Source organism: Balaenoptera ricei, chromosome 2 (genome assembly GCF_028023285.1).
Source record: "Balaenoptera ricei isolate mBalRic1 chromosome 2, mBalRic1.hap2, whole genome shotgun sequence".
NCBI classification, from domain to species: Eukaryota; Metazoa; Chordata; class Mammalia; order Artiodactyla; family Balaenopteridae; genus Balaenoptera; species Balaenoptera ricei.
In genome coordinates, this window is record NC_082640.1 from 2,779,034 (window position 1) to 2,803,365 (window position 24,332).

At 48.1% G+C, this 24,332-nt stretch overlaps 1 protein-coding gene and 1 long non-coding RNA gene across 18 annotated transcripts in view; one reads left to right on the plus strand and one right to left on the minus strand.

Moving 5' to 3' along the window:
• Positions 1-24,332, plus strand: part of SVIL (supervillin) — a 241,499-nt gene that overhangs the window by 214,370 nt on the left and 2,797 nt on the right. For all 17 annotated transcript variants that reach the window (XM_059909480.1, XM_059909472.1, XM_059909447.1 and 14 more), the window contains 12 exons: positions 703-850; positions 976-1,121; positions 2,675-2,850; positions 5,350-5,494; positions 5,819-6,095; positions 12,884-13,035; positions 15,279-15,384; positions 16,004-16,211; positions 17,649-17,782; positions 20,583-20,738; positions 22,340-22,483; positions 23,860-23,984. In XM_059909480.1, the coding sequence (XP_059765463.1) occupies positions 703-850; positions 976-1,121; positions 2,675-2,850; positions 5,350-5,494; positions 5,819-6,095; positions 12,884-13,035; positions 15,279-15,384; positions 16,004-16,211; positions 17,649-17,782; positions 20,583-20,738; positions 22,340-22,483; positions 23,860-23,984 (1,917 nt within the window). The remainder of the gene's footprint in view (positions 1-702; positions 851-975; positions 1,122-2,674; positions 2,851-5,349; positions 5,495-5,818; positions 6,096-12,883; positions 13,036-15,278; positions 15,385-16,003; positions 16,212-17,648; positions 17,783-20,582; positions 20,739-22,339; positions 22,484-23,859; positions 23,985-24,332) is intronic.
• LOC132356636 (uncharacterized) lies at positions 21,047-22,319 on the minus strand. The gene is made up of 3 exons (XR_009499944.1): positions 22,239-22,319; positions 21,671-21,847; positions 21,047-21,104 (listed from the first exon to the last, which is right to left on the minus strand). It is a non-coding gene; the product is annotated as an uncharacterized LOC132356636 (long non-coding RNA).

A 24,332-nucleotide genomic window follows, 5' to 3' on the forward strand; every position in this document is an offset into this window, starting at 1 on the left:
CAATGTTGTGTTAATTTCTGCTGTACAGCAAGGTGATTCAGTTATACGTATATATATATATATATATATACTTTTTCATATTCTTTTCCATGATGGTTTATCACAGGCTGTTGAATATAATTCCCTGTGCTGTACAGTAGGACCTTGTTGTTTATCCATTCTCTATATACTAGTTTGCATCTGCTAATCCCAAACTCCCACTCCATCCCTCTCCCACCCGCCCTCCCCCTTGGCAACCACAAGTCTGTTCCGTATGTCTGTGAGTCTGTTTCTATTTCGTAGATAAGTTCATTTGTGCCATATTTTAGATTCCACATGTAAGTGATATCATATGGTATTTGTTTTCTCTTTCTGACTTACTTCACTTAGTATGATCATCTCTAGTTGCATCCATGTTGCTGCAAATGGCATTATTTTGTTCTTTTATATGGCTGAGGAGTGGGATGGGTATTTGTAAAAAGCTTCACGAATGATCTTTTGAATTTGAAGATGGACAAGTGTTGCTGTAAAGAATGGATACCCCCAGTCCTTTCGTTACATTTTCTTGACTTTTAGACAGTCCCCACCCACCAGCCCCCCAGACCCTGTGGTCACAAGGTTTTCCTTTCAGACGCGCTGTCTCTCTGCTCTGACTTCAGCGTTGCCCCTCCATCTGACCGTGGGCTTGTCTGCCCAGGTAATTGTGTTCCTCTCTCTTTTTAGGCCTCAGAACTCGCAAGTTTAATTCAGACCAAGAGGGAACTTGGTTGTAGAGCTACTTATATCCAAACTATCGAAGAAGGAATTAATACACACACTCATGCAGCCAAAGACTTTTGGAAGCTTCTGGGTGGCCAAACCAGTTACCAGTGTAAGCGTTTACTGCATCTCAGAGAATGAGACTTGACTACCTTTCCTCCTCGCCTGCTTCCTTCTTCCAAACCAGCCTCTCTTCAGGGGGAAACATAATGTCCTCTTCCTGTTCTTGCCCCAAAGCTGCTGGAGACCCAAAGGAAGATGAGCTCTATGAAACGGCCATAATAGAAACCAACTGCATTTACCGACTAATGGATGACAAACTCGTTCCTGATGACGACTACTGGGGGAAGATTCCAAAGTGCTCCCTTCTGCAGTCAAAAGAGGTATAGTGAGTGGTCTGCCCTTCAGCGAGAAAGCCCTTGGCTCCAGGCTGCCCGGTAAAATAGGGAGTAAGTGCCCGACAGACGCTAGCCAGGGTTAGTGCTCATTGCAGACCAGACATCTTTTAATTTTTTTTTAAACTTTTATCTTATATTGGAGTATAGTTGATTTACAGTGTTTTTTTTAGTTTCTGGTGTACAGCAAAGTGATTCAGTTATACATATACATGTATCCTTTTTCAGATTCTTCTCCCATTTAGGTTATTACAGAATATTGAGCAGAGTTCCCTGGGCTATACAGTAGGTCTTTGTTGATTGTCTGTTTTAAATATAGTAGTGTGTACATGCAGAGACATCTTTTTAAAGGCTACCGATTTGTGATTTCAAACCATTACTGCCCTCTTAGATGCTGATACAGAATTCCGAATGTTGTTCAGAGGAGGCATGGGTCATTGCAGGCTTTTCTGTCTTAGGCCAGATGGAAATATGACTTAGCCCCATCTCTTGATTTCTGTATAAACATTAAATATTTTTCAGTCCTTAAGTTTCAGAAAAAATAGCTGTATCTGTAGCGTATGGGCTTGCCAAGTAGTGTGCCGCTTTTTCCTCTCACAGCAGCACATATTTATTTTTACGAAATTACATATATTTCCAGCACCACTAAGTTTTTTTATTTTTTTTGGCTGCACCGCTCAGCTTGCGGGATCTTAGTTCCCCGACCAGGGATCGAACCCGAGCCCCTGGCAGTGGAAGCCGGAGTCCTAACTACTGGACCGCCAGGGAAGTCCCACCACTAAGTATTCTGAGTGTTGAGAAAAAAAGGGGAGGACACAAAAGGACTTTAAATTTTGTTGGGTAGAAGACTATTAGAAAGGATGTAATCCAAAGCTAGATTGACTGTATGACAAATTTAAACGGAGAAAAAATGTCACAGAAAAAGAAATCAGGAATGATTTTAAAGAGAAGGTGAAATTGAGCCTAGTTTGCAGTTAAGTAGAATTGGGATTGCTGGAAATTAGGAAGCAAGCATAGAACTAAACCAACAGGCATGTAAGTAAGAGCATTGCGTTCATGTATTCATTCACCAAACACTTAGTGAGCCCAACTGTAAATACATTGGTAAGTACAGTATGGTCTTTGCCTTTGAGGGTCCTAGAATTGTATAGGGGAGAAAAGACATCACTGGGTCCTCAGTGCCATGTGAAGCAGCCCTTATAAGCTAAGTGAGTGAATGACAAAGGAGGAAAGGAGGAAGGGAGGGGGCGGGGAGGAAGACCTGCTTAAATAGCTGTTATGAATCAGAAGTGTAAGGTAGCCCGAGTGTTCGGAGGAGGGGGCGTTAACTTGGGCATTTAGGACCACAAGACAGAAATCATTCCCACAGGGCAGAGGCTGGCTTGGCTGGGCAGTACCCGCCGGCCAAGTCTTTTTGTGCTTGTACTGAATGCTCCATTAGCATCTGAATCATCACCTGTTGGACTCACGGTCACTAGAGACCCTGGTTCAACTGGAACATGCCCTTGAAGTCAGCACGTTCTTCTGTGCCATTTCCCCAGGTACTGGTGTTTGATTTTGGGAGCGAAGTTTACGTGTGGCACGGGAAAGAAGTCACATTAGCACAACGGAAAATAGCCTTTCAGCTGGCAAAGCACTTATGGAACGGAACCTTTGACTACGAGAATTGTGACATCAACCCCCTGGACCCTGGAGAGTGCAATCCGCTCATTCCCAGGTACCGCTGGGGCCCTGGGCAGCCAAGGCTCCCACCACAGTGTTTGGCCATCACCCTTGAGGGGTTTTAGTTTTCATAAATGATTGCAGTGCAGTACCGCGAGTATTCACGACGAGAACGGTGCTGTAGCTTTTCCCTAAGAAATACAGAAATATGGATGGTGTGGTCATCTGGAAGATGCTCCTGTTACATTTCATTTCTTGAAGTAAACAAATCAGTGCCACCTGCAGTATTCAGGTGCTGTTGTGACATATAATTTGTTGTTTAAACAAATGACTTGCTAATCTGAAAAGCTTGCCAGGTCCTGGAATTCAGCCATGGATCTGAAGGTGCAAAAGCAATGCACCTCTTTCTGATTTCACACCTTCCCAGCCTAGCCCTTGAATTCCATTTATCTGGCAGTAGATGATGCCTTTTTGAGGGAGGGAAGATGTGGTATTGAAATAATGATTGTAATTATAATATTTCCTACAGTCTACTGGACTTTTAAAAGTCATTTTGGCAAATCAGCCAAAGATGCACAAAACTCTCAGAAATATGGTCATGAAAGAAAGAATTCTTAAATGCAAAGGATCATTGTTTTTTATTTCTTAACTACCAGGAAAAAAGAGAAGTGCTTTTAAATTATGCGTGCCACCAAATGGCACATTAAAACTGCTTTTTAATGTTTTCAATTGAACTAACATACAGATTTCAACCTTCCTACCTAGTTTCCTGTTTTAGAATCCAATTATTGATTTTATTATTCATTGTCATTATAGAAACAATTCAAAATGATGTCAGTGTAGGTGAAAAGTTTTCAAATCCTTTTTAGGCAAGTGCACATTTAACATAAAATTAGTACTGAAACAACTAGTTTTTTAAGTCCTAAAGCTAAGACTAAAAAGAATGTTTTATTTGGTATAGTAAAACAAAAAAAAAATACTGAAGCATAAAAGCTGTGTGACGGACGATTTATATTTAGTCGTGACACCACCCGAGACGTGAAAGTAGATGAGCGGGCACCTAACCCGCCGGCTCTCAACACCTCCCAGATCAGAAGCATTGGAGAAGCTTTAAAAAAAATGCACGTGCCGGTCCTGGCCCAGGAGATGTGTTTTCAGTTTGGGTGGGGGGGTGGTGGTGGTGGTTTGTGTGTCAGTGCATCTCAAAAGCTCCCCCAGGGATTTTAAGGTACAGCCAAGGTAGAGCCCCCAGCCCTTCACCGAGGAGTCATGACTCAGCCCCGCTCAGACCTGCGAGTCAGGACAGAGGTAAGGTGCACCCAGCTTCACACCCTCACGCTGCAGACCTGCCCTCTGTGCTCCCTGACCTCACACATCCAAGATGGATTTCTCAGCTGAGACCAAGTGTCTTTCTACAGGCACCTTAGCGAGTCTGCAGAGTGGAATTAATTTATATAAAAGACAAGTCACTCAGCTATTTTCTGATAAGGACCACAGCCTTCAGGGTAGCCCTGAATTTTCCACAGTTGCTGATGTTTGGTTCCTAAGTCCCGGGAGCGTTGGCAGTGGAAGTATTTGCACACAGTGCCTTATCCTTTCAGACCCCTTTGAAACGGGCAGCCCCCCTTGATGTGCCTTAGCCATGATGCCAGAAACTGTGGTCTGGACCAAACAGGACGTGACGAAGCGCGTCAGGGGCCACCGCAGGGCCCAGGAAGCACTGCCCCTCGGTCTGATGGTCCCAATCCACAAGCCAGGGTTGGTCTGGAAGGATGGGAATTACCCGCACCTTATCCTCAGGGCTCACCCCCTTCGGCACGTCTCTTCTTGGCTCTTCCCATTTCTCAGTTAGCCGTGTCCCAAGCTCAGCGTCAGATTCTGAGACCCCACAGCAGTACCGACCTCCCGACCGGGCTACGCTGCTTCCTTTCCCGTCTTTGTGTTCTGCCCGCCCGCTGTCCCGTCCAGTGGCCTAGAGATCGATAGGCACAAAGTCACTTTATGATTTAGGAGAGTATGTTCACTTAGGGAACAGAGGAATTTCCTGTTCCTGGGGACTGGAGATCTCCATTGTAACATGACTTAAAAAAAGAGAGGATTCAGGGTGAGCATAAATTCCTCCCTCTGTTCATTAACCTGACGGACACGTGGCGAGCCCCCGCGGGTGAGCACGGGTGGCGTAAAGGAGGCGAGGAAGGCACGCGTGTGACTCCTGCCGGTGTTGAGCGCCCAGCCTAGCGTGCTGCCCCCCAGGGGACCCCAACACGAGAACTTGCTGGAATGCAAGGCAGGTCCAGTCCTGACGTGGGGCACACCACATTCAGGCACATCAGCTCCAAGGACACAGAGCCTTGCAAGGCTTTGGGCTAAGATAGCAAAACGTCATATATTGGGTCACATAAGTGAAAACGAACCATTTATTCTGTCTACCGTGTACATATTCTGAGTTTCTCTCACTAGCCACATGTGTTGGTTTTGGACTTCTTGGGTTCAGCATGACTTGTTTGATCTCGGTTCTTTTCCCATCCCCTCAACTCCCTGACCCGGCCTACAGAAAAGGACAGGGGCGGCCTGACTGGGCGATATTTGGGAGACTTACAGAACACAACGAGACGATTTTGTTCAAAGAGAAATTTCTCGATTGGACGGAACTGAAGAGACCTAACGAGAAGAACGCCAGCGAACTTGTCCAGCACAAGGTATGTGCGATGATCAAGCCCCAAACCTCGGGGCTTGGTTTGGGTCCCTGCAGAAGGGGCCTGAATGCTAAAAGGCTTCCTGGGGTTTACTAGGACAGCAAACCGGTCTCCAGTTACGTTCTGACTTCAGGAGGTGAAAGCAGCCGTGTTTGCGGCTCCAGGTTTATCGGCGTCCCGTTCACAGTCGTGGCTGTCTGCCCCCTAAACGCAGCCTTGCCTTAAGTGCCCTGACACAGCCTGAGCGCTGTACCTGAGGCCGTCCCACCGCCAGTGCAGTGTGCAGTGTGACAGGCTGCCGCCGGGCACGTCTGCGTTCTCTCCTAGGACGACCCGCGGGCGGAGGTCAAGCCTTACGACGTGACGCGGATGGTGCCGGTGCCCCAGACGACAGCCGGCACCGTGCTAGACGGGGTCAACGTGGGCCGGGGCTACGGCCTGGTGCCAGGGGACGACCGCAGGCAGTTGGAGATCGCCAGCGTGTCGGTGGACGTCTGGCACATCCTGGAATTCGACTACAGCAGGCTCCCCAAGCAGAGCATTGGGCAGTTCCACGAGGGCGACGCCTACGTGGTCAAGTGGAAGTTCATCGTGAGCACGGCAGGTGAGTGAGCGCTCGCGTGTCCCCCGAGCCCCGCCGCGGGGACCGCGGCTGCCAGATCCGGAGTGCGTGCCGCGTCTGCCCCAGCCGCGGGCGAAGGGCTAGTCGAGGCGTTCCCTTTGAGAACCTCTTCGTAAGCCTCGTGGATAGATTCCCAACACCCCACCGTGGCCGACAGCTGTGAGGTTTCCCTCTAGAAAGCCGACTGGCATGGTAAGGTTTCTCTGCCGCCCTCACGCCTCCCCTGCCCCGTCCCCAGAGGTTTCCTAGGAAAGTGATGATCTCTCTCCACATGACGGTCACCATGTGGCTGGACGCTGCCGAAATGAAAGCCATGAAGTAACACAGAGCCGACGCGTCAGAGCTGAAACGAGAGGGTGCCATCACGTCACAGTAAATCCACGCACAGAAGACGTGTTCAGAATGAAAGGCTATTTCCTCTGAGGCCGAGAGCGCTGAGGGCGCTCTGTGGATCTGGCGGAATAAATACACGGTCAGAGCTACTCATGGTTCCCATGGGCGCTGTGCTCTGTGTGGCAAAACAAGACACTCCGTGCGGTGCTCTGCGCTAGAGGCGGTGAGGGCGGAGAGCAGCAGATTTGGGAGAAATAATCCCTTTTTCTCGCCAAGAAGAAAGCACGAATCAGGCTGTCCACGGTGTCCCTCAGCCCTGCGCATTTAGGAGACAGTTTATGACACAACTCGGTGGCTCCGAGGTTCACTTGCCAAGGGAGTTTGTTCACCTCTTTCCAGCCCCCTTGCCGTCCGGCTGTGGCTGCCCCGCCGGGCACAGGGCGCCGGCCACTGTTAACTGATCAAACACCTGCAGCCTCAGAGCCATGTGGTTTCTTTCCTAATGTACCTCTGTGCTCTGTGGGTAAGACACTTTTTAAAACTTATTTTATTGAAGTATAGTTGATTTGCAATGTGTAATTTCTGCTGTACAGCAAAGTGACTCAGTTAGACATATATATATTCTTTTTCATATTCTCTTCCATGATGGTTTATCACAGGATATTGAATATGGTTCCCTGGGCTCTACAGTAGGACCTTGTTGTTTATCCATCCTATGTATACTAGTTTGCATCTACTAACCCCACACTCCGAGTCCTTCCCTCCCCCACCCCCCTCCCCCTTGGCAACCACAAGGCTGTTCTCTATGGCTGTGAGTCGGCTTCCATTTTGTAGATTAGTTCATTTGTATCATATTTTAGATTCCACATGTAAGTGATATTATATGGTATTTGTCTTTCTCTGTCTGACTTACTTCAGTTAGTATGATAATCTCTAGGTCCATCCATGTTGCTGCAAATGGCATGAGTTTGTCCTTTTTTATGGTTGAGTAATACTCCATTGTGTGTATGTGTATGTGTGTGTGTGTGTATATGTGTGTGTATATATATATATATATACACACACACATACATACATACACACCACATCTTCCTGATCCATTCATCTATCAATGGACATTTAGGTTGCTTCCATGTCTTGGCTGTTGTGAATAGTGCTGCTATGAACATAGGGGTGCAGGTATCTTTTTGAATTATAGTTTTGTCCAGGTATATTCCCAGTAGTGGGATTGCTGGATCATATGGTAATTCTATTTTTAGGTTTTTAAGGAAACTCCATCCTGTTCTCCATAGTGTTTATATCAATTTACATTCCCACCAGCAGTGTAGAAGGATTCCCTTTTCTCCACACCCTCTCCAGCATCTGTTATTTGTAGAGGTTTTAATGATGGCCATTCTGACCAGTGTGAGGTGGTACCTCGTAGTTTTGATTTGCATTTCTCTAATAATTCGCCATGTTGAGCATCTTTTCATGTGCCTGTTGACCATCTGTATGTCTTCTTTGGGGAAATGTCTATTTAGGTCTTCTGCCCATTTTTCAATTGGGTTGCTTATTTTTTGTTGTTGTTGAGTTGTATGAACTCTTAGTCACATCATTTGCAAATATTTCCTCCCAGTCCGTAGCTGTCTTTTCATTTTGTTGATGGTTTCCTTTGCTGTGCAAAAGCTTCTAAGTCTGATTAGGTCCCATTTGTTTATTTTTGCTTTTATTTCTATTGCCTTGGGAGACTGACCTAAGAAAACATTGGTACAATTTATGCCAGAAAATGTTTTGCCTGTGTTCTCTTCTAGGAGTTTTATGGTGTCATGTCTTATGTTTAAGGAATAAGACACTTCTTTCGGGTGTCAGTAAATATTCCTGGCCCTGCCTTCCAGAAGCATATGGTATAAATGACGGGGGGCAAGTATGGAAGAGGTGCTTGCCTCCTGCTGGGGTAGGAGAGCTCCGTTCCCTGAATAGGATCTGGCGGCTGTGGGAAAGCCCAGCGGCCGATGGGCAGGCATCGCAGGTGGGGCAGGAGGACTGCGGGCCTAGAGGCACCGCTCTGGGCTTCACCACCCTCGCTCGTTGAGTACCTCACGGAGGCTCCATGGGATGTGTTCTGTCCTTTCGCTAACTTCTCAGATGAGGAACAGGACACCAAGATTAAGGAACGCCCCGTGAAGTCACACAGCTAGAACAGGGCTGGACACTAAAAGCCCCTTTTTTTACCCAAGGAGGCCTTATAGCCTGGGTCTCAGTCTTCTCTCAGGCCCCACATGCCAGCTGTGTAACTTGGGGAAAGTTACTTAACCTGTCTGAGCCTCGGTTTTCTCACCTGGAAAACAGAGCTTCTAATACCCAGCTCGCAGGGTCCTAGGATCTGGCGCGTGATGTTTAGCACAGAGCCGACCGCTTACTTGTGTGAGCGTACAGGAAATCATCATCGCTGACGTTCTAAGCGGCCAAAGCATAGTTCCTGCATTGAACTTGAAGATCAGATAACGTGGATCCACCCCAAACGATAGCAGTTCTCAGAGGGTCTCTATTGTGGGTGTAGGCTCCTGAGTGTGTACAGAGTTGGCAAGCTGAATACTAATCTGCGCCGCTTGGCGAGAAGGACAATAAGAGAGAATTTAGTGGGGAAAGATCTACTGACCTTTGGTGTCGTGGACCTGCACCCATCGTTCTCATCCTTAAGATACAGGAAGTGAAGGGACTTGGTGTTTTACAAAACCACACTGGGCACTACAGTTTGAAATTCAGTCGTTTCCTTACCTCAGCTGTTAGATATAAAACAAGAATGGTCAGTGAAAGGATGACTAAAACGATATGAAAATGAATTAATTTTAAAAACAGATCTCAGGTTTCTGAGGTCTTCCTTGACTATTTACTTGGAGACCCCTAAGAAACGCTGATTTGACCCAGGCAAATACTTGCTGTATTTCTCCCCGGTGAACAAGGTACATGTCATGGCCCGATCCAGCAGCACCGTTATGGGCAAAGTGACAGCTTTGATCAAGCCCAGCTGCGGAGGATTGAGTGAGGCCGGGCAGCGCTCAGATTCCAGGCCGTCCCTCGGGGGGCAGAAAAGCGCGGCCCGATGGCATCTGCAGCTGCCCCGTGGTTGTCACGGAAGCCCCGGCCCCGCGGTGTCAGCTGGTCCAGCCCTCACGCTGCTCAGACCCCACATGGGGCCGCACCTGCCAACGGGGCTGAGCCCGGGGCCCCTCTGGGGCGGGCCCAGCAGACAGCAGTCCCGGGAGACACAGCACAGTCGCCCTCTTGGCGGACGCCGGGCAGCGTGCGCCTTGGGAAGTGAACTGTGGCCCCCAGACTAGGGAGCCCAGAGGCCCTGGTGGTCAGTGTCCTGCCCCAGAGGCTGCCTCAGGCGCTGCAGGGTGTGACTCGTGTCCCCCCAGGGTCAGGAAACAGGCAGCTCTGGGTACCCAGGGACACTGCGTCAGGCCACGCTGGAGCCCCATCCAGGGGCCGAGTTCCTATAGTAGGGGGTCGATAAATGGGGTCCGGCTGCAAGACCACGCGCAATGAGCAACTCGCTCTTCATACCTCAGTTTTCTGTCACTTCATAAACGCAGCTTCTGGTGGTGAACTCCCTCTTGAAAGCAGGGTGGATGCATCGACACGCTAAATGCGGCCTCGGGTCAAGGCCGCAAAGATGATAGTCCAGCAGCTGTTACTAGTATAGCTTAGCCTTTAATCTGCTAAAATTAAAACTAAATAAATGAGTCAAAAAGTAAGTTGTACATAGGATTAAATTTGGGGTATGCTGAAGAAAACTGCAAGGAAAATTCATGAAAACTTTTATGGAATATTTTTAAGGAAATATCCTATTTTAGGTATATACACACAAGCCCATTTTTGAATGTTAGGATGTAAAACATTGGTTATTCAAGCATGAACGTATATTTACACAAAGTGCTACCCAATTCCAAGATATGTGTCAGCTGCTGTGATCTGTGATCTGTTTTAAGCATATCTCTCCCCAGTAATCTAGTTGACATGACTAAGTTTCACTACTTTGAAGAGTGTGGGATTGCTAATCAAAGGTAGACGTTTGTTCCTATCTAAATTAGCGGAAACTTCAATGGAGTGGCTTCCAGATTAACAGTGGATATGTGTGTATCATCTATTCATGGATGGTTCCTATTCACTTTGCCCACTTCAAACTACACAAACTTGACCATTTCAGGTTCATAGTAGAAGGCACTAAGGGCTGAGCTTGGTCAGAATCCTTTAAGAATTCTCATAATCATTCATGAAAATTGTTCTAGAGGACTTTGATAAAGGGTCCCCCCCCCAAAAAAATCACATATGGCCCCTGACCTCTTAAGAACTTGAAAACGACGAGCTTTCTTCTTACCTTTGAACCTTAAGACAGCTGTGATTTTTTTTAATGCTTTTTTTTTTTTTTTTAACTATTTATTTATTTATGGTTATGTTGGGTCTTCGTTTCTGTGCAAGGGCTTTCTCTAGTTGTGGCAAGTGGGGGCCACTCTTCATTGTGGTGTGCGGGCCTCTCACTATCGCGGCCTCTCTTGTTGCGGAGCACAGGCTCCAGACACGCAAGCTCAGTAATTGTGGCTCACAGGCCCAGCTGCTCCGCAGCATGTGGGATCTTCCCAGACCAGGGCTCGAACCCGTGTCCCCCGCACCGGCAGGCAGACTCTCAACCACTGTGCCACCAGGGAAGCCCGACAGCTGTGATTTTATCGGTGGGACTGGAGCTGAGGAGGACTGAGGTCGTATAGAACCAGGGAATCCAGTTATTATTCTTTTCTTTTTTTTAATTAATTTTATTTATTTTTGGCTGCGTTGGATCTTCGTTGCTGTGCGCGGCTTTCTCTAGTTGTGGTGAGCGGGGTCTACTCTTCGTTGCGGTGCACACGCTTCTCATTGTGGTGGCTTCTCTTGTTGCAGAGCACGGGCTCTAGGCGCGTGGGCTCAGTAGTTGTGGCTCGCGGGCTTTAGAGCGCAGGCTCAGTAGTTGTGGCTCGCGGGCTCTAGAGCACAGGCTCAGTAGTTGTGGCACGTGGGCTCAGTAGTTGTGGCTCATGGGCTCTAGAGTGCAGGCTCAGCAGTTGTGGCATGTGGGCTCAGTAGTTGTGGTGCACGGGCTCAGCAGTTGTGGCTCGTGGGCTCTAGAGCGCAGGCTCAGTAGTTGTGGCACATGGGCTTCATTGCTTCTTGGCATGTGGTATCTTCCTGGACCAGGGCTCAAACCTGTGTCCCCTGCATTGGCAGGTGGATTCTTAACCACTGTGCTACCAGGGAAGCCCCAGTTATTCTTGATTGCTAACACGTTTGGGTACCATAGCCACCTGCATCCTCCCTGGGTTGACCCCACCTGGGGCCACCGGGGCATCTGAGTCGAGAACTTAGTCTCCGGACGCCACTCGGCCTAGAAGGCTCTGCCTCGCGGTCCCTGTCACTCGGGCCTCTGCTCACGCGCCTCCTCGGAAAGGTCTTCCCCCACCAGGCACTCGCAGCAGCTCTCCCCCGCCCCATGTCACATCCTGTCTTTTCCTCACAGCACCTCCCACCCTCTGAAGCTGCCTTGCACAGCACCATAGCCCCAGTATCCTGAAGAGTCCCTGGCACATAGTAGGTCCTCAGTAAATATCTGCTGAATAAAGAAATGAGGGAAATCTGGAGAGAGATCTATTCCGAAAGGTTGCAGTTTGGGGTCTGAAATACCACCTGAAACAACCACTTGCCCAAAGAACCTTCCGTGACTGCCCTTCAGCGGGGCCTCTGTTCCGTGTGCTGCTGACGTCTATCCAATGACCGCGCGGCCCCAGACAGTGAGGATGAGCAGCCCTTAATCCTGGCTGCAGCCCTGGTGGCCACTATCATTTAAATCCCTGATTATTTTGTGAAAGCCATAGGTCAGCAATTTCTCTCTCCCCTTTCTGACACAACTTGGACACTTCAAAGTGGTTTTTTTACTAGAATAGTCTTAGCAGACTACATTTTTTCCTTCGTGCTTAAAGCTGGCCCAGCAGTCGTTTGCAGTATCTTTTCTCCCCCAGCTGACCTTCTGCCAAAGGATGGCGTAATGTGGAAAATGCGTTTGTGTCTTCGGGAGCCCTTGGCCCTGCTCTGGCGTCCCCACTTTTCTCTGTCACACACTTGGATGGTCTGCCACCTCCCCCAGGATGGCAGGTGTTTGTCTTAGGGTATCAGGAGGGCCCTGCAGATCATTTTTCTCCAGTTTGGAGGCTCAGGATCCGTTAGCTAGAAGAAAGGTGGTTTCTCTCTCCTCCAAAGCCATGATCGATGGTCCCTCCAGCTGTGAACGATCGCTCCCCAGCGCCGCACCCCAGAGCTGCTCCTTTGCTGTTTGTCCTCGCAGGGCCTGGGGGCCTGAGCTGGCACTGGCTCCTCCTGCGGTTTATCTGCTGCTCATCCCGCGCTCTGCTCTCGTGTGTCCACAGTGGGAAGTCGGCAGAAGGGGGAACACCCGGTCAGGGTGGCCGGCAAAGAGAAGTGCGTCTACTTCTTCTGGCAAGGCCGGCAGTCGACCGTGAGTGAGAAGGGCACATCGGCTCTGATGACGGTGCAGCTGGACGAGGAAAGGGGAGCCCAGGTAAGTTCTGGAGGCAGACGCGCCAGAAATGAGGGAGCTGGCCTCTCCGGGAGCCGGAGGGTGTGTGGCCTGGTCCCCTCAACACAAAGACAGTATCGTCCAAAGCCCCTTTAGTCCTGGTCCGGCTTCTCCAGATGTCAGGCTCTGCCTCATCTTTCATCTCCCCACCTCCTCACCAGGAAGGCAGACCTCTCGTAATAAGACCTTAAAGTACACCTGCAAATAGTAAACCCACAAAACAAGTGCAGAGAGCCCATGGGTGGTTTTTTTTTAAGTTTCCACTTGACTGATCATCAAGGAATTAAAGAGATGCCATTTTCCACTCCTCAAATGGCAGAGATTTTTAAAAGAATAGATCCAGGGCTGGCAAGGATTCAGTAGGATGGGTACCCGTGCCTGCTTCCACTGAGAAGTGTAAACTGAAATACCCATCCTGAAAGCAACCATGGCTTAGGAACCTTAAGATGCTCATACACTTTGATCAGTGATTCCACTTACACAAATCCATCCTAAGGAGGTATCAGTGATTGATGTAAACATTGAGTCTGCCCATCATCTGCGTTCCTCACAGCAGCCTGAGTGATTTTTCTAGGACACGTCAGATGGTGCCCCTCCTTGTTCTCCATCACACTCGGACTACCGTCTGAGGGTCTCCCGGGGGTCAGCCCTGCACCCGCCCTCCAACCTCCCTCTTCTTGCACCTGGTCAGGCCACTCCCACCTCCTTGCAGTTCCTAGACACACCTCTTTCCGCCCACCCCAGGGCCTTTGCACTGATTCCCCAGCCTGGAACACTTCCTCTGAAACCTTACATGATTCAGGTTTCTGTTTGAATGTCACCTCCATGTTTTATCCACATCCCTCCCCATTTCCCTATCCTTCTCTGTCCCTTTGCTCTGCTTTATTTTTTCATAGCACTTACCCCTACGTAAAACAACATTCATTTTGTTTATTTATTTATTCTTTGTCTTCCCCATAAGCATGAAAGACACTATGTCTGTCCTGGTCTTACCCCCCATTATAACCCCAGGGCCTGCATGATGCCTGGCAGGTACCACTACCCAAAGTCAAGGTTTTGAAAGCATTTCTTTTTAATGTTTCATCCCTTCATTACCAGTAATTAAGAGTTAACTCTGGGGTTTTGGGGACCATAACACCCTGTGCAGATCCTTTCACTATCTTGGATGAATAGTTAAGAATAGCATCAGGAAAGAGAGCAGAGGAATTTTCTCCAGAAATAGATCCATACTCACTCAGCCTTCCAGGTTCCTAAGAACCAATCCTCTTCCCTAAAAAGTGTTTAATGCAGATGTTCTACTATGGACTATATTTTCCAAATAGCTTTCAGGGACAAACAGTTGTTAATTTATTCCTCATAGTGGATCATTTCAACTGCTTTTTTTTTTTTTTTCTTGTGAAGGCTGTGAACGAGTATGTTTTATCATGCCTTCAAAATCATCCTTAGAGTTTTGAGTCTTAATCTAATTGGAGCATTTAATTTTTTTAATCAATCCAACGGATGGAAAATCACTGCAGAAATAGAAAACACTGCCACAGAAAGGCTCTTAATGACACAGAATGGGCCCGGAGATTGATAAGTTAACTCATGGTGAGAAATGTGTCCTACCTTTCAGTGCTCCCCAACTGCCAGGCTCAGTAAACATTTCCTTGTTTAAGGGGCGATATCTTGGCAAAGTTGAGAGTCAGTTGACTCAGCCCTACGTACGTTCTTGTTACTCTGGTGCATCTCACGCTGATGCGTAATTGTTGTGCTGACAGAGGCGCCGCTGAGTGACAGGCCCTGTGAGTGGACCAGAGCCTGCAAGAGACAGTTCTTTTCCCCGGAATCACTAATCAGTGATTAGTCATTCTCACTGCTGAGAGGTTTTCTTTATTAAAAACATGTTTAAATTAATCACGTTATATCCGTACCGTGGAACACTGCCATTAAAATATCAAAATTCATGTTAAGAAACTTATGTGATGACAGAAAAACGTCAGTTGAAGAAAATCCAGGGATAAAGCAACATAAAAAAAACAGCAATCCTATTTGGGAAAAATGTATACCTGAAAAAAGCTATACGCCAGAATTGTAATAGTGTTCTCTATAAATCACAGTATTATCAGTGGCTTTTATTTGTACTTCTCAGTATTTTTCAGATTTTCGACAACAGGCATGTGTTATTTTTATGACTCTGCAAAACCAGGACATGTGACTCACTGTAATTGTGTTTAAATCGGAAGGTCCAGGTCCTGCAGGGCAAGGAGCCCCCCTGTTTTCTGCAGTGTTTCCAGGGGGGGATGGTGGTCCACTCCGGGAGACGGGAGGAGGAAGAAGAAAACACACAAAGTGAGTCACTTTTGCTGTTGGAATTCGATTCTGTTCTTTCTCTCCGGGAAGGTATTTTTATAGGCGTGGGGCTTTAGATTAACTCTCTCTTCATGTAGCTGTGGCGTGACCAGCGAAGGCCTCCTGATGTCTGCCTTATAAATCAGCTTTCTGGGTGCCCCTCCCCTTCCCGTTCCTTCCGTGGACTTGCCTTCAGAAAGCAGCTTTGCATAAAGGAGGCCGCAAGATGGCTTGACCTTACACTGGATCCTGGAGGGGGGAAAAAAATCAGTGATCTTCTCTTCTAAATTATGAGAATTTTGTTGACCAGCATCCAAAAAAAAAAAAATCATAGTTTTAGAGCCTCTTAAAAAAATATGCCTGTCATGACTTACCTAGGTCTTCGTAAGTAAATCATGTAAAACTGGTTTTTCTGCATCGTGCGCTTTGGGCAGCCTGCTTGTCACTAACTCCAACAAGACTGGCTTTCTGGGACTCCGTGAGACCGCGGCCTGGCCTCCACCTGCCCCTCCAGACCCAGAGAGGAGGCGGGGCGTGGGCTGTCCTGCAGGCGCCCCCCCCCCCCCCACCCCGGCCCGGCGCGGCCGCGTCCTGACTGTGCCACCGGTGCCCCCTGCAGGCGAGTGGAGACTGTACTGTGTGCGCGGAGAAGTGCCCGTGGAAGGGAACTTGCTGGAGGTGGCCTGTCACTGCAGCAGCCTGAGGTCCAGGACGTCCATGGTCGTCCTCAACGTCCACAAAGCCCTCATCTACCTGTGGCACGGATGCAAAGCCCAGGCCCACACGAAGGAGGTCGGAAGGACTGCGGCCAATAAAATCAAGGAACAGTGAGTGCTGTGTGTGTGAGCCCCTCTCCCGAGGGCTTCCCGGGTGCAGGCTAAGGATCCCAAGGTCCCCGTGGACGCCCCGTGTGCCCAGAGTGACTCAACGTGGGAAGCTGAGCCCCACGTGGTCAGGGGCCCTGAAGGTCCAAGTTCATGTGACACGTGTCCAGCCCAAACCTCCCCCGTGAGGGCCTCCCCGCTTCCTGAGGACTTACCTGCCTCTGTAAAAGGCACAGGACCCCCCCCACCAGCACCTTCTTTGAAGGTGTGATTTGGCTTTTGAATTGTCAACCTGGAGTCCTTGGTTATTTAAAGAGAGCAAATTTCAAATATCATTTAGGGGAGCAGAGTTGGTTTTATCGGAGCAGTGGAAGGTCTAAGGGCATTTAGCCAAAGAGAGTTGGGAGACCACCCACTGTGTCAGACTGAGGAATGCCCCCTCCTTCAAGGACAAGCGTGTTTCCCAGCGTCCCAGGCAGCTGCCCGAGCGCTGGGGTCCCTTCCTTTCCCAGGCAGGCACCCACAGGTGCCCACGACCCAGAGACAGCGCAGCGTGACAGCCCTAGGTGAGGACCCACCCTGGGGAGGGGACGGTGGGGAGAGCCCAGAAGCAGCTCTGCCACCTGCCCAGGTGCCTGTGTGTGTCCCGGGCAGCCAAAGAGCCCAGTGCCCCCCCTCCCCCCGCCCCCGGCACTGGGGACATGCCCAGTGGTTCCTCGGGCTGAGACCCGGGAGGACCTTGGTGATACCTGTACAGTGGAAACGAAGAGTCTCCCAGGGCCACATCCCACCAGGTGCCATCTGGTAAAATTCATTCTCTGGGCACCAAAGCAGTGCGGTCAGGGTCTGCTTCCCCCGACAGCGCACATGTGACCCAGTGCACGTGGAGAGCGGGAGGGGAGGGACCTTTCAGCTGGCGGGCAGCTGTGAAGCGAGATGCTTCATCTCCAGACATCATGCTGAGGGCCAGGAAGCTGGATGATAGACAGGGTTCAGCCAGGTCTCACATGGCACTGAGGCCCATCAGATTCGTCCCTGGACCCCTGAGAAAAAACAAAATGAATAACTTATCCCCTCATTCAACAAACGCTTATTGAGCCGCCGCCTGAAGTCACGCACAGATCTAGGGACCAGGGCCATGCGAGGGGACACACCCAACCCTGGGACGAGGAACAGTAAACATGTATGTGACATATAAAAACACTGATTGTCTTCATCATGGCTTCTCTGTAATCCGACGTTCCTCTCTAAGGGCCAAGCCAACCCCTCCCTGCTGCACACACTCAGATACTACAGAGCGTGTTTTCATTCATTACAAGAATTGTTCGAGTTAGAAAGCAGGAGCGAGCTGGTGAACCGACCTGTAGGTTTAGTAGGGAACAATTTTGTGCTGCCCTCCCTTCTGGGCCTGATAGAAACTCTGGGACTCTCTCTGTGCAGATGTCCCCTGGAGGCCGGTCTGCACAGTAGCAGCAAAGTGACGATTCACGAGTGTGACGAAGGGTCGGAGCCCCTGGGGTTCTGGGACGCTCTGGGGAGGAGAGACCGGAAGGCCTACGACTGCATGCTCCAAGGTAACCCCGGCCCCCGCGCCTCGAGCACCAGCTCACTCTGCGCGTTTACGTGCACGTGCTCCGTACAGCACGCCAGGAGCTACACCCAGGCCGACTCCTCTGGGGCCAACAACACGACAAGGAGGCTAAATAACACATATGGCTGATCCTGATGCCAAGGAAAAGCTGTGTGTGTCAGAAAAGAGGTGCAGGTGACAGAGGTGGAGAGCTAAGAAGGAAGATTTCTTCCACCAGGGAAAAATCACACAGGGCTCCGTGGAAGACAGCACTTACCGGAGGCTTGGAGGCATAGGTGTGGCTTGGAGAGAAGTGAAGGAGGGGGGGAGCATTCCAGGAAACGAGCTGAGCACAGCGTGAAGCTCTGGAACAAGACACTTTCGGTGTAGCCGGCATCCAGGGTGCAGGGAAATAGTGGGGTTTAAATGAGAGAGTGGGTCGGTCTTGTCTTTAAATACACAAAATACAGATCGACATACGTGCAGAATAACGTTAAGAAAAAAGCTAACAATTACTAAGCCGTTAAGGCGAGCCAGGCCCTGTCTAAACACCTGCTGGACGTTCACTCACTCAGTGCTCACAACCCAACAAGCTGCCCTGGTCACCGATGGGGAAACCGAGGCCTGGGGTGATTAATCAGCTTGCCCGGGTTGGATGACAGTGGGATGTCCTCATGACCGCACCACCATACTGCCTCTCAGCTTTTACAAACTTTTACATATAGGTTTTTAAAGTACAGTTGACCCTTGAACAACATGGGGGTTAAGGGCCAACCCCGCACACACACAAACACACACACGTCGAAAATCCATATGTAACTTGTAACTCCCACCAAACTTCTCTACTCATAGCCCACTGCTGACTGAGAACCTTACCGAGAACATAAAGAGTTAACGCACAGTTTGTAGGTTATGTGTATTAAATACTGTAATTCTTACCATAAAGTACGCTGGAGAAAAGAAGATGTTATTAAGACAATCATAAGAGAAATTACATTTACTGTATCGTATTTATCGATACCATAAATTTACATCATCTGTTTACGAAATGAAGCATTTGTCAGTACCTACATCAATATTCTCTTAGATACAAAACACTATAGATGTTATACGTACTACTAACACTAGACATCAAAAATGAAAAGATAACGTGAAAAAGAAATTCATATATACAGGTATAAGGAAGAAGCAGCAATATGATTACTTTACAATTGGCTAGTGTCATTGATACAACTGCTTCACAGTAGCCCAGCCTATACACTATTGAACAGTTACAAAATTTTTATGGCATACAGTGTTACAGTCCTATTCATAATAAAGTATTGGAAACACTGTTACATTTTTATAAAAATCACTTACCCGTGATGATAGGCTGATACACAGCTTCCCCAATTATAAGAGAGAGAGGCATACTGTACGGTAATGTAATTCTTTGAAAGCAAAGCTATAAAACAGTAAGAAAACTAACAAACACATTTTATTTTCAACATCACTCACCTCATGCCTATGTAAGGACAGGCTAGTATCTACATATATTTGATGCATTCATGACATACCTAAATTTTCTTACTTTTTTCAGTATTTCTAGGCTATTCGGTTTGTCTGCAGGTTTTTTTCAGTGTCACAAATCTCCAAAAAATTTTTCCAGTATATTTGTTGAAAGAAAGATCTCCATGTATTAAGTGGACCTGTGCAGTTCAAACCTGTGTTGTTCAAGGATTAACTGTACTGCATATTGATGATGGGAAATGTTTGAAAGTACAAAGAAATTAAGAAAGAAAATAAGATCCTTATAATCCCGTCTTTCAAAGATGTGAACCAGAATTAACATTTCTTTACGCAATAAATACTTATTTTTTAAAATAAAATTTGGACAGCATTCTTTATACACACTGTTTTGCAACCTGCTTTTTCCCCTTAATTTATTATGAACAATTTCCCAAATCCTATTTTAATGTTTAGACTTTTAATGGCTTGCAGGGTATTTCATGAGTATATCTGCCACTCTCTACTTAGCCTGTGCCCTATAGTTGGAGAGCTGAGTTCTTTCCAGTTTTTCTCTAACAATAATAAAGTTGCGAATAATTTTCAAAAGAATTATCTGCATTCATTTCTAGTTAAGGTAAATTCCTAGACATGGAGCTCCTTTGTTGAAGTTACTATAAAAGTTACAGTTACACATCAGCAAGTGTCACCAGAACACTGGCACCAAATTCCACTCTCCCCAGCAATTCACAGATGTGTACATTTCACAGCACAGTCATACACTCAGTTTATTACGTTTTCCTGTTTGCCAACATTGATGGTAGAAATTACTATCTAAACACTTATAACTTAATGTTTTAAATTAGAAGTACTGTTAAACGCTTTCTATATGTATTTTTTAGCCATTTGTACTTCCGTTTAGGCGAATATTTTATTTGTGCCTTCAGCACATTTTCTAGATATTTATTGTTTCGTTATTATATTCCTTTATAGACTACTAAGGATATTAACAGGTTTCCATATTTCCCATTTTGTCACTTGCCTTTTAGTTTTTGTTTGGTTGGGGATGCTTTTTGTACAATGTAATTTTTCATTTTTATGTTGTTAATGCATAAATCTCTTCTCCTTGAATTATACTTCTTTTGTAATTATGATTAAAAAGGCCTTCCCCACCTCCAAGTTCAGATAAATCTTACCTCTTTTTACACTTTACAATGCTTTGAACATTTCATGTCTAACAAACATTAATTCTCCAATCCACCTGGAATTTACTTTGGTGCATATTTTGTCTTTAGCTTTTGTTCTCTTTTCTTTCAAAGATCCTGGAAATTTTAACTTCACGCCCCGCCTGTTCATCCTCAGCAGCTCCTCTGGCGATTTCTCAGCCACGGAGTTCATGTATCCCGCCCGAGACCCCTCTGTGGTCAATTCTATGCCCTTCCTGCAGGAAGACCTGTACAGCGCCCCGCAGCCAGGTATGGCCCACAGAAGGGGGTAGTCGTGCTGAGCCAGCAGAAGGCACGCCTTCCAAAAAGTCTTTTTACTTTTGCATCTAATAAGCAGTTTTTAATTTGCCAAGTACACTTTTTAATATTATCTCATTTAATCTTTATATTATCTCACTTAATCCTCACACCTCCCCCCCAAAGGAAGATGACATCAATCACATATTATAGTGTAAAAAACTGACCCTCAGTTACTCAACTCACCCAAATTCATCAGTTAAGAATAGGTTGAGTGCAACTGTGTCAGGCATGAGTCTCTGCTGTTCTCTCAGCCTTCCCTCCATCTTGCTGCTTCATGGTCTCCATGTGGCTGCCACTGCTCCAGCCATCATGTTTCTGTTCAAAACAGAAGGAAGAGTAGGGAAAAGGGCAATAATGATGGCCATGTCTCTCTCTCTCTCACCAGATAAAGCAAAAGCTTTCCCGGAAGCCCCCAGCAGACTTCCGTTTACATCCCCCTGGCCAGAGCTCTGTCCCATGGCCATCCCCCAGCTGCAAGGGAACCTTGCAAGAGTCGAAGGAGCAGGGGGTTGGGAGTATCTGTGGAGTGAGCCAAAGAGCAGTGTCTGCCATGCTGCACAGCAGGGCCAAGGCCCGTGTCTTCTGATTCCAAGGTCAGGGCTGTATCCACTTGACTGCCACCTCAAGGCAGAAGCTGTGCGCTCTTGTCGTGGGACAGTCACAGTCACCAGAGACCAGGCGGTAGAGACACTTGAGGCTGAGGTCGGCTGCCCCGGCCTCACAGCATCTCTGCTCTCATATTACAAGAGCCTGGAGTGGCACCAGGAACCTCCCGGACTCTGGCAGCCCCGGTCACCACCTAAAAACCTCGACGGTGCACACGGTCACAGGGTCATACTGGGGAACTACTAGCCAGTGTCTTAAAAGGGGCTGCTACTCACCTCTTCGTCCTGAGGCTCAGGATGGGTCTTCAGCCTCCACTGGGCTTTTCAGGCATGTGATTATCACAGAGTGATTAACACAGAATTCTGAGATGCAGGCTAGGAAAGGACTCAGGCGAGCTGGGCTGGCGGGTGTGAGAGCCCTTGACCACGTGGAAGCGTCAGGCTGACGGTCTGCTGGAGAGAAAAGGGAGCAGCACTTGATTTCCGAAGCCCGTTCCTCCCTGAAAGAACCAGGGACTCAGACCGCCTGCAGAGCAGCCCTGCGTGGGCCATGACCGCTGGTGACCCGAGGGCAAGCGTGATGTACTCCCCAGTGTTCAGCACGCATTTTGGGGATCAGCGGTGCTGACGACCCCTTGGGGGTCACGTGCGTCATCTGTCCCACTCTTCTCAACCGGCCAGGACCCAGAGGGCGGCTGCAGGAGGGGCAAAGGGGGAAGGCATGGGGGAGAGGGAGGAAAGAGCCCACCTCATCAACGCCATTGCTCTGCCTCGAGGCATCTCCTGATTCACCGTTCAAAGGGCCAAGACACCAGGGGCACCCTCCCCGTGGCCCTGAGTTTACCTGCCAAGGGGAGTCTCGCGCTGACCAAGGCGGCAGGGAGGGAGGCGTCGGTTCGGTGTGGGGCAGAGCCCCTGACTGTCTGCTCTGCTCCGCCCTCGCAGCACTTTTCCTTGTTGACAATCACCACGAGGTGTACCTCTGGCAGGGCTGGTGGCCCATAGAGAACAAGATCACTGGCTCCGCCCGCATCCGCTGGGCCTCGGACCGGAAGAGCGCCATGGAGACGGTGCTGCAGTACTGCCGAGGTGAGGCCGCGGCGGAGGGGACCCTCCATCCGGGCGCCCGCTGGCTCTCTGCAGACTTGCTCAGAATCCCAGACCACGCTTCCCTTTCCACGGGCGCCAGCAGCCTGGATAAAGCCGGCAGACAGCCCTGAAACCAACTGCTTTTCCCTTGAATTTTTTTGAGGCTTATTACTTTTGAGATTAGTACATTCTCAGCTGCCAGCATGAATGAGATTTCATTTTTCTCTTTTTTAAATTGAAGTAGAGTTGATGTAGAATATTATATGTTACAGGTGTACAATATAGTGATTCCCAATTTTTAAAGGTTGTAATCCATTTATAGTTACTATAAAATACTGGCCTATACTCCCCGTGTTGTACAATATACCCTGGTAGCAGATTTTATACCTAATAGTTTGTACCTTTTAACCCCCTCCCCCTATATGGCCCCTCCCCCCTTCAACAAACTAGTGAATATCATTTTTCTCTTTTATATTATGAGGCCGAATAACTTGTCACCCTCGAGGTTAACGGCCGAGTTGTGGGATGCCTTCTGCACTCAGGATTAATCATGCTGTGGGACACCAGGCCCCATCCACGCACTGTCCTCACGCAGTGTCACCCCGTCAGGGGGTAGAGAGCACCCCCAAACGGGCTGGAAGGCCGTGCAGTGTCACCCCGTCAGGGGGTAGAGAGCACCCCCAAACGGGCTGGAAGGCCCACGGCAACCTTTCTGTCATCTGTTATTCTGTTTAGTGTTTTACCTAAAAAGAAAGATCTGTAGTCAATTCATGGCTTTTCTACTATACCATCCACCTGAAACGTCTGGTCTTTTATATAAAACGAAGATGCCAGTGATTAATTTCTTACCTGAATTTTTAAGATTTCATTGATTACTATTACTGAATATGTACAGCTGATTTTCTCTTGGAAAGCTCTTTCGTAAAAAATAACTTAATAAACTTCCCACCAAATGTTTAAGCTAAAGTAGCTTCTAAAATGCTGTCATTAGGTGGTTAATTCACACCGAACTCAAGGCTGGGTTAGGAAATCGGACGAATACTTCACAGGCGAGTCCAGGAGGAGGGAAAGGTCCTACCCAGACGCCACAGAGAGAGGCTTTCTTTTCTCCCATCCAGGGACCCAGAAGTGTTCTGTTAGGTTCAGGAAGTTTAAAGTCAGGTCGATCCCACGCAATTTTATGCACGGTCACGTGCATGAGATTAACATTTTTTGTAAACATCATGGCGGGGAGGGGTTACAACTACTCACAACTTCCATTTTAACCCTGAAGTCAAGAGATGCAAACAAGGAAAAAATTTCAGGGGAAATGAGAGAAAGCCAGGGCCATCGGGGCCACGCTGGGTCTGTGACATCTGCCTTCTGTGTGACCGCAGGAAAAAACCTCAAGAAGCCACCCCCCAAGTCTTACCTCATCCACGCCGGTCTGGAGCCCCTGACCTTCACCAACATGTTTCCCAGCTGGGAGCACAGAGAAGACATTGCAGAAATCACAGAAATGGTGAGCACGCCCCTTCCCTGTCGAGGGGGCCCCCTACCTTTCGGACTGTGGGAGGACTTCACCTGGGGAGAAGCAGCCAGTGGCATTTTCACGTGGGAACACGTTTCCTTGTTCACAACACGTTAAACAGTCTACGTAGAATCAGCTCAGGAAGAGGAAAAGCCTAAGGAGAAGTCAGTGGAAATATTTTGGTAATTTTCTACACACGGCTTACGTTCAAACACTTAAAAGCAAAGGTGAATTTAATTAATTTGGGGATGACGCGTAAATAAAAACAGCCGTCTCTTCCTCCTGCTAGCTAAAGATCCGTTGCTTCTCCAAGTCCATATAAGGCACCGCAAAAGGGCC